The sequence below is a fragment of the Salminus brasiliensis genome, chromosome 7, assembly GCF_030463535.1.
Source record: "Salminus brasiliensis chromosome 7, fSalBra1.hap2, whole genome shotgun sequence".
NCBI classification, from domain to species: Eukaryota; Metazoa; Chordata; class Actinopteri; order Characiformes; family Bryconidae; genus Salminus; species Salminus brasiliensis.
The window spans coordinates 261,496-271,495 of record NC_132884.1 but is presented as its reverse complement, the minus strand read 5'-3'; the positions used below and the strand labels follow the sequence as shown (position 1 = coordinate 271,495).

The following is a 10,000-nucleotide window of genomic DNA, read 5'->3' as shown; positions in this document are numbered from 1 at the left end:
TATACAACACATACAGATGTTATAAGACTCAATAAAGTGTTATAAGACTTTCTATAGGACTAATATATAGGACTAGTGTTACAGGACTTCTGCTGTGGGTTTCCTGTGTGCAGGATGAAATGTGATAAAAAAAAGTGGATGTTATGAGTGGATGTTATAAGTGGATGTTATAAGCAGATGTTATGAGTAGATGTTATGAGTGGATGTTATAAGGGGATGTTATAAGTGGATGTTATGAGTAGATGTTATAAGGGGATGTTATGCGTGGATGTTATAAGGTGATGTTATGAGCGGATGTTATAAGGGGATGTTATGAGCTGATGTTATGAGTGGATGTTATAAGGGGATGTTATGAGTGGATGTTATAAGGGGATGTTATGAATGGAAGTTATGAGTGGATGTTATAAGGGGATGTTATGAGCTGATGTTATGAGTGGATGTTATAAGGGGATGTTATGAGTGGATGTTATAAGGGGATGTTATGAGTGGATGTTACAAGGGGATGTTATAAGCAGATGTGATAAGGGGATGTTATGAGCGGATGTTATAAGCAGATGTGATATGGGGATGTTATGAGCGGATGTTATAAGCAGATGTGATAAGGGGATGTTATGAGCGGATGTTATGAGTGGATGTTATGAGTGGATGTTATAATCATGAGCTCCAGGCGATTCAGCTGTTCTGTGTCAGTGCTGATGGTTCTTGGTTCGGAGGTGTTCCTGCTTCTCCCGTTAGCGTCCTGCGCGTCACTGTTAGCCTGTTTGTTGACACAGCGAGCTGGAGAGAGTCCCTCTGACAGCAGTGGATACACTGAGCTTCTCCTCCAGACTGTCTCTGTAAGTGTGTATCAGAGAGCTGCTCTGTGGAGTGTGAGCTGTGCAGCTGGATCAGCGCTCGGCTGCGGCGCAGTGTTAGCGGGGCTTGTTGACAGAGCGAGGTGAGAAAACAAGCGAGAGTAAACACACTTCCTGCCTCATTACAGCTGACAAACAGCCAATCAGCCGCAGAGGAGCCCAGGGCGTGGGCGTGTTCCAGTTCCACAGTGAGTGTTCATGCCTGTAAAGAGCTGAGTCAGCTTCAGGAGTGTGTGTGCTTTAACCTCACTAATGTCACACACACACACACACACACACCTCATGTGACTGGGGGTCTGTCTGCTAGTGGAGGTAAAGCAGTGTGTGTTAAAGACCACTCACTGGTCTGTCCTGTTACACTACAGTTAGTTCAGGCCTTACAATCTGATTGGTTGAGAGGCCTGGCTGTCCCATGGGTGTTGCAAAGCAGTTCTTATAGCATCCTATGTTGTTGCCATGGGGTTGCTAGGTAGTTGCTATGGTATCCAATGTGATGCTTGTGTTGCAGTAGTAGTTCTGTATAGTTCTGTATAGAACCAAAGTGGGTTCCACTGTCAATCAGAGCACAGATACAGGAGTTGGATTACATCCCACAATTCAGTTCTCTTATTTTTCGATTGTTGCAGGTGGTTAGGATGGTTGTGCTGAGTGGTTGTTATGAAATCCCAGCAACGTTGTTTTAAGAGGTTGCTGCAATGTGTGGCTCAGGTAGGTGCTGCTGGGTTTTATGGGATTTCTAATGGTTGCTATGGTGTTTCTTAATGGTGGCTTAACTCCCAGGCCAGTGGTTGTGTCTAGTGCTTATTTGGTCGGTTGGGTTGTTAAAGTGGTTGCTATGGTACCCCAGGTGCTATGGAGTTGCTAGGCAGCTGCTATGCTGTTCCAAGAGGTTGCTACTCTGTGTTTCTGGGTAGTTCTGGGTGGTTTCTGTCCGCACAGCTCTAGGAGACAGAGACCGGTGTGTGCGTGAAGTGGCTGTAATCTCACACTCGCTGTGTTTGGTGTGTAATGTGTGTATTCTGCTCTAGGGAAATTCTTTAGCATGCAGATCACCACCTACACACACACACACACACACACACACACACACACACTCTCTATCTCTCTCACACACACACTCTCTCTCTCTCACACATACATGAAACCAGCTCTGGATGTAAAGGCCGAGGCTCGCCGGCAGCTCGTCACTCTGAGAGTTATGTAATATTTTATGTAATGAAGCGTTTGTGCTGGTTTCACCTGTTCCTCTCCGACTCCAGCAGAGCTCCACTCCTCTGAGCCGCTCTGGAGCTCTCAGACTGATCACGCTCTCCCGAACAGACGTTATATAATCGCCTAACTCAAATCTATAATAAAATCTCTCAGAGCTCCGCCCACACAGCAGCCTCACACTCTCAGAGGCTGGATGATCTGCTCTCTCTGAACACACTGCACCTCTCAGGGGTACGAACATCCTCACATGGGTGGTAGTTCGGTACCTTCAGTTTGGGATGGTTCAGTAAAGTGAATAAACACACTTCCGCTCTGATACATTCAGAAAATAAAGAAAATCATACTTCAGGTAAAATATCATCAACACGTGTTGTTAGAATGGTTGATGTGTGTGTGTGAGTGAGAGAGAGAGAGAGAGAGTGTGTGTGTGTGTGTGTAGGTAGGTGGCTGATAATAAGTGAAGGACGTTCAACCCTTCTCAAGCTATCCCATAACACAGACAACACACACACAGTTAAACACTGCCATCAGAGACAGGGACTGTAGTAAACGGACGCCGTGGTTCCGTTCCCTTCTGCAGAAATGAAGCCAGAGCTGTCCGTCATGTTGTCAAACCTGCATCCACAGTCTGCGCAGTAGAAACCAGAGGCGGAGCCAGATTTGCATACCCCTCCATAGAAACGCCCCCTTTCTCTCACACCACGCGTGTCTCAGACCGCCTTCATTGAGCTTCCAGCACAGAAGCAGAGCGGATTTCCCCCTGGATTCCCAGTGTCTGGACGCTCCAACAGTGAATGTGCAGCTCTCTTATAGGTGAAGCAGCATGACCCAGGATTTGACCCAGGATCGATCCTTGGGCCATAGCATCAGCGTCGTATTCTGCTGAACCAGCTCAGAGTACCAGTATCAACACATCCTCTTTCCCGTTTCCAGTGGCAGGAGTTTCTGATATAATGACCTATTTGTCACCTGTATTTTGAAGTTAAAGTGCTAAGAATACACAGTGAGGCAGAAAACATGTGGAGCACCCTGTGCGAAACAGCAGAAGCAGAAAGCCCACAGGCTACAGTGCAGTCAGACATGGGCTAATGCTAATGCACTGCTCTGTGAATGCATTATAAGGCCTTTGTTTACCATGTAAGTGCAGTTAGCCCTCCAGCTAGCGCAGTAAGTGTGATATAAGCAGAGCTATGAGGGAATACTTACAGGTCTGTGATCTTTTCTAAAAGGTCGTTAAGTATTTATTGCTCCTGCTAGCGGTTATGGACCCTCTGTGGGATCCAAGTGATAGTGGTGACCCACATCTGACCCTGGTTCACTGATAGTAATGTCGATAGGCCCCTGTAAGGCCCTCAGAATGCTCTACCCTTCACCTTTCACCTTTGTTTGACAGCAGTGCATAAGAAGCAGCCCGCATACTCCTGTCAATCATGCTGTGAAACCGCTAAGCTAAGCTATGTAGCCTGACAGGGTGGAAAGACTCAAAATGCCTGATGGGGTGATAGTTCACCTGGTGAACTCGGCTTTACGTTAATATTGGATAATAATGGGTCCTAATTGTGGTACAGTACTATTTCTAGATACACAATCATCCAAAAGATTAAAACCACCTGCCTAATATTGTGTAGGTCCCCCTCGTGCCACCTACATAGCTCTAACCCATCAAGGCATGGACTCCACAAGACCTCTGAAGGTGTCCTGTGGTATATCTCCTGATGTCCTGCAAGATCTTCTAAGTCCTTCAAGGTGTGAGGTGGGCGGGACGTCCATGAGCATCAATGAGCCTTTTAGCCCATGACCCTGTGGTCAGTTCCTCTGGTTGTCCTTCCATGCAGCACTTTTGGTAGGTACTGACCACTGCATACCGGGAACACCCCACAGGACCTGCCTGATGTTCTGGAGATGTTCTGACCCAGTCATTATCTAGAACATCACAATCTGGTTCTTGTCAAAGTGTCTCAGATTCTTACGCTTGTCCATTTTTCCTGCTTCATCACCTTCATCATCTTCAAGAACTGACTTTTCACTCGCTGCCTGATATGTAGATCCAGCCCTCGACAGACAGGAGCCGCTGGACCCAGATCATCAGTGTTAATCACTTCATCTGTCAGTGGTTTTAATGTTATGGCTGATCAGCATGTATATGTATATTAGAAATAAAATTAAGTAAAATTACTGTAATTAGATGATCCTCAAAAAAGAGTAGCTGTAACTCATGAGCACCTCAGACTGTCAGCCAGCGTGATGTTAGCTTCACAGAGATCTGTGTGACCCTGAAGTCTTTTACAGGACAGGGATTCAGTCTAACCCCGCTCTAATCCTGCGCACCGTTTAGCAGAAACCTCCTGTTTCAACACAGCTTCTGTCTGAGAGTCCTGAAGCCACAGCAGACTGGAGCCGGGGACGGAGTTAGAGGACCCAGTTACTTTTGACGTGATTGTGTACTGTGGACAGTAAGAGACCGTGTCCATCAGAATAAACTTCCAGTTCATGCAGTGTTCAGCTTTATTCCCCTGTGCTCTGCTCTGTATTCGGTCCATCCTCACAGCGAGGGAAACTCGGCCCTCCACCAAAACGGGTCCCACTGGAACATGTGTTTCTACACCTCATTTCACAAGGTGACGTGACGTGCGGTTGTGTCGTGGGACTGGGACTTAAACCTAAAAAGGCAAACTTCAGACGCCAGACATGTCTGAACTGATCCACTGTGTTCGGGCTGAGAGAGAAACCATCGCTTTAGAGCAGCAGAACTGATCTGGGGTCAGAGGGTCTTGGTCGCGTCACGTCTGATTGGTTGTATCTGTCTGGGGATTCGAACGGCAAAAAGCCTGAAATCAAGACTCAATAGCAAGTTAGCGTTAGCGCACAGAGATATCAGAGATTAGCGGGTGTTAGAGTGTGTTTCTCTCAGACCTAGCGGCGTCAACACACACACACACACACACACACACACACACACACTTCAGCAGTGACTCAGCTGCGGCTCTGAAGGCCAGAGGGGTGAGCAATTCAGATGTGGCTGGTCTGAAAGTTTGAGGACGTGATCTAAACATGCTGAATCCATAAGAGACGTGTTTTCATTTCTTTGCCCCAGAAAAAAGGTTCTTCCCTGCTGTCGTGAGCAGGACAGAATTAGCGGTATAGTTTGGGCTCTGAACGTGTTTCACAGCCTCTGTTTCACTTATAAAACACTTCTGTCTTTGTAAAAGAGGCTTGTTTGTGCCTCAAACCGGCATGTACACTGTAAGGACAAAAGTATTGGGACACATTCCATCTACAGGAGCTTTTATGCTGTCCCACTCTAAACCCACAGGCATTAATCTGGAGCTGGTCTCCCTTTAACAGCAGCTCTACCAGCAGCAACTAACCCCAGTCTAACCCTCCCAGTGCTGGTAGCGTTGTGTGATATGAAGGGAAGAGCTGGAGGTTCTAGACAGCGGGAGTCTGGAAAGGAAAAGAGCTGTGAAGTCTTCTCCTGGAATGCGGTGTGTGAAATGACCGTATGTTGGATTACACCTGTGCTGCATTCCTCCAGAACCTGTTTGAGTTCAGCTGGAGTCTCAGGGCTGCAAGCTGCTGCATGTACAGCACCATTACGCCATGAGAGGAGCTGCAGCGGAAGTGAAGATGAAAACAGTCTGTTTCTATAGCCGTCACCTCCCAGCACTGGTAGCATCTAGATATTTTATATGGACAAAAGTATTGGGACACCCACTCATTCATTGCGATTTTGCATTCAGCCACAAGAGCATTCCTGAGGTCAGGATGTTGGATGATGATCACCACCCCACCTCATCATCCCCACCTCATCCCAAAAGTACTGGATGGAGCTCCTCCACCATCATTCCAGAGAACACAGTTCCTCCACTGCTCCACAGCTCCTCAATGCTGGGGGGCTTTATACCCCTCTAGCCCACGCCTGGCATTAGGCAGCATGGTGTAATAGGTTCATGATGTTGATCTGCTCCAGAGAGTCCTATTCTATTGGCAGTACTTCTTCTCTACAGGGACTAGACAAGCTGTGTGTGCATTTGCGCATCTGCATCTTCTTCTGATGAAATTCCTGAAATGCAACAGCAGGAAGCGTCCTCATCACCGCGGCGGCGGCAGCTGGGTCTCTCACACTCTTCAGGATTAATCTCGTCATAAATGACCTGTTTAGGCGCAGGGGATCGCAGTGGGGCCTCCGTAATGGCTAATTAAAGACCAGGCCTCACCTCTCTGAGCCGCAGTAGATAATGACGGTGTGCTCAGAGGGAAGGCTGGGTGTAATCAGCGTCTGCCGAGATGAAGCTTTACTAATTTAGCACCCAGAACATCGTCCTTACAAGCTGCCTGCCTTGTGTAATTTCTCTGAGCTAAATGAGTTTGGGTGTGTCGAGCCACCTTCAGAGGTTCAGCATCGCCTTTTACCAACAGGGGAACTTTACAACCGCACACACACTTCCTCTCTCGCCACCAGTAAAGCCTTCCTACACTTTCTAGACTTTCCTTTCCACCACAGCTGGGCCGCGGTGGTGCTGTGCGTGCAGAGGCTTGCAGACGAGCTGCTGTGGCACTAAAGCTGGACCTGAACAGGTTCTGGAGGAATGCAGCGTAACCCTTTAAAAACCCGCCACAGCATCGACACACGCGCCTGTCTGGCCTCCTGTCTGGCCTCCTGTCTGGCACGGTTAACCCTGTCTGTCTGTCTTGTGTCTATTGTTCTTCTTTAATGGAGGAGGAATGTTTGTCAGAGCGCCCCCTGCTGTGGAGAATCACATTTGATCAGATTCAGTCAATCATCATTCAGTCACGTTGAGAATCTGACCTGAGCTTCTTTAGTGTACAGCAGGAGATGCTAGGCTAGGACTGCTAACACACACTGGACTTAGACTACTAAATACAGTAAAACTGCTCTGTAGAGCTGTTCCCCTCTCACACTGGAGTGGGTGGAGTGATACCACACGCTGCGCTGAGGTGACGGTGGTTCCGGTTCCTCCAGCGTTCCTCAGCTCTGTGGAGAAGGTTCTGTTTGAGGTTCTAGACTAAAATAGAGTTCCTGAGGCAGTAAAGCCCAAACAATAACATGATCACACCACAGCCTACAGGAGTTTAGCCACGCCCATTCAGCCTACAGGAGTTTAGCCACGCCCATTCAGCCTACAGCAGTTTAGCCACGCCCATCCGGCCTACAGCAGTTTAGCTGAAGCTGTAGCTCCCATTTAAAAAGCAGTTTTTGCTCTAAGTGCTACTTGAATGAGGCACAGCCAATCAGATCAGAGCTGATTTCCATATCTCAGTGTTAAAGGTCGAGTGTGTGTACGGGATCAGGAGAGGCTGGTGTAGGAGGGAATTACGACTGTTTTTGTTTTTTAAAATCAGACAGGCTGTAGAGGTGGAGCTCGGGGGTAGAACCGAATGTGGGTTCTTTAATCTGTCTTTCCTGCAGAACTGGAGCAGAACTGAGCTTAATGCTGAACACAGAGAGCCGAGCTCAGCCAGGTGAGGAGAGACAGAGGAACAACAGCAGGCCGGATTCACCCTCCTGTTCAGACAGGCCCTGAGAGAGTGTGTGTGTGTGTGTGTGTGTGTGTGTGCCTCTGGGCTGTAAGCTTCAACAATCAGATAAAACCCGCCCGACATTCTTCACACACCTCACCTCAAACACACTAAACACACTCAGCCCCCAGAATGCAGCTGTGGGGTCAAAGGTCAGACAGCGCTCTCCTGTAGAAGCAGCTCTGATTTTAAACAGCAGACTCCGCAGTTGCTCCGCCCCCTTGGTGGAGGCGTGTTTGGTGAATGAATGTAACAGTCGCGTGGTGTGAGGTGTATGCTGGGCTAAATTTGCTAACACACACCCCCAGCGCGTCTCTCAGAGCTCCTCCAGATCTTCATCAGCTGGTAGATGGATGAGGTTTAGGAGATGGTGGGACTTCCTTTACTCTATAAACCCAAACAGAACCAGAACCACAGAGCTGAGGAACACTGGAGGAAACGGAACCACCTTGACCTCGGCACAGTGTGTGTATCACTCCACCCTCAAAGATCACGTGATCATTTGGATTAGTTCTAAAAGCTAGTCGTCCCCAAACACCGGCCGCAGGGAGACCACAGCACCTCTGTGATCTAATACACACCTCCGCATCATTCACACACACACACACACACAGTCGTCCTTCCTTAAAGCACTTTTGGTAGGTACTGACCACTGCATACTGGGAACACCCCACATAACTTGCCTGATGTTCTGGAGATATTCTGACCCAGTCTAGAACATTACAGTCTGGTTCTTGTCAAAGTGTCTCAGATTCCTGCTTCATCATCTTCAGGATAAAGGATAAAGGATAAAGGTGCACGTATTCGTCACTGTACAGTGTGGACTGTATAGCGAAATGTGTCCTCCGCATTTAACCCATCTGGTAGTGAACACACACTCACACACACACACACGTGTTAGGGGCAGTGAGTACACACACACACCCAGAGCGGTGGGCAGCCAACTCCAGCGCCCGGGGAGCAGAGAGGGTAAAGGGCCTTGCTCAAGGGCCCAACAGTGGCAGCTTGCCGAGCCCGGGAATCGAACCCACAACCCTGTTATCGATATCCCGGCGCTCTAACCGCTGAGCCACCACTGCCCCTAGCCACCACTGCCTCTTCAGGATCTGACCGTCCACTCACTGACTGATAGATCCACCCACTGGACCCAGATCATCAGTGTTAATCACTTCAGCTGTCAGTGGTTTTAATGTTATGGCTGATTGGTGTATGCTTGTGATTTGGGAGGAATATATTGTACTTTTGCAGTTTTCTTTTCATAAGCAGATTGAGGCCCGGTTCTGGAGGTTCTGTAAGCCCTGTGGACTGAATCTGTACTTTCTACACAGGTTCAGTGAAGCTACCAGTCTGAAAAAAGCAGATCAGAACAATGTAAGGAGGAGCTTGAGACTGTAAACAGCGCAGAGAGCTGGGGGAGTTCATAAAAGTTTAAAGGTGAAGTTTCATTGCGAGGAAATTATGGCAGGAAAAAGAACTTCCTGTCTGCCTTCATCTGCGGAAAGTGTGAGAGAGCTGCTTCACAGACTGACTTCAGAGAGGAACTGAAAGAAACAGGGAGTTATATTAATACTGAAACTAACTAACCCAGCACCTCAAAGTGACTTCTAACAGCCCAGCAAACAACAGAAACCACACAGCAACACTGTATAATGTTCATATGATCCACACGCTCATTCTGACAGACTGTAATACACTACAGGAAGTGTAGGGGGCGCTCTATAATGCTCTATAATGTTCATATGATACACACGCTCATTCTGACAGACTGTAATACACTACAGGAAGCGTAGGGGGCGCTCTATAATGCTCTATAATGCTCATATGATCCAGACGCTCACTCTGACAGACTGTAATGCACTACAGGAAGCGTAGGGCAGATGATCTGTCTGTCCACAGAGAATCCAGAAACACTGTCCTGTACTCTCACCTCTAACCTTCTTCCCTCTTCCTCTTCCTCAGTGATCAACCCCACCCACATCACTGACAGATGTCTCTCTGGTATTAATGTCATATTAATAATATCTGAATTATTATAGCATTTTCATTCATTCAGTTCAAAGTAGCCTGTTTTGATGTTCGTAAGCTTTTTTTTCTGGCAGTAATCCAACTGTAAATCAAGGGTATTAAAAGAGCTGATCCTGCTTCTGCTTATCTGATTATGGAGCAGCATTGCTGTGAGGATTTGATTGCATTCAGCAACAAGAGAGTTAGTGTGGATTGTTCACTCCCCAACACCATCATTCCAGAGAACACAGTTCCTCCACTGCTCCACAGCTCCTCAATGCTGGGGGGCTTTATACCCCTCTAGCCCACGCCTGGCATTAGACAGCATGGAGCCAATAGGGTCATGATGTGTATCTGCTCCAGAGAGTCCTATTCTATTGGCAGTACTT

General features: G+C 47.7%; 1 protein-coding gene across 3 annotated transcripts in view; it reads left to right on the top strand.

Moving 5' to 3' along the window:
• Nucleotides 1–10,000, top strand: part of palm3 (paralemmin 3) — a 28,270-nt gene that overhangs the window by 532 nt on the left and 17,738 nt on the right. For 2 of the 3 annotated variants that reach the window (XR_011979905.1, XM_072683270.1), the window contains exon 2: nt 9,567–9,605. The exons of the other annotated variant lie outside the window; for it this stretch is intronic. Coding sequence is in view for 1 of the 2 variants with exons in the window: in XM_072683270.1 (XP_072539371.1) it covers nt 9,595–9,605 (11 nt within the window). In the remaining variant the exon portion in view is untranslated. The remainder of the gene's footprint in view (nt 1–9,566; nt 9,606–10,000) is intronic. 3 annotated transcript variants of the gene reach the window in all.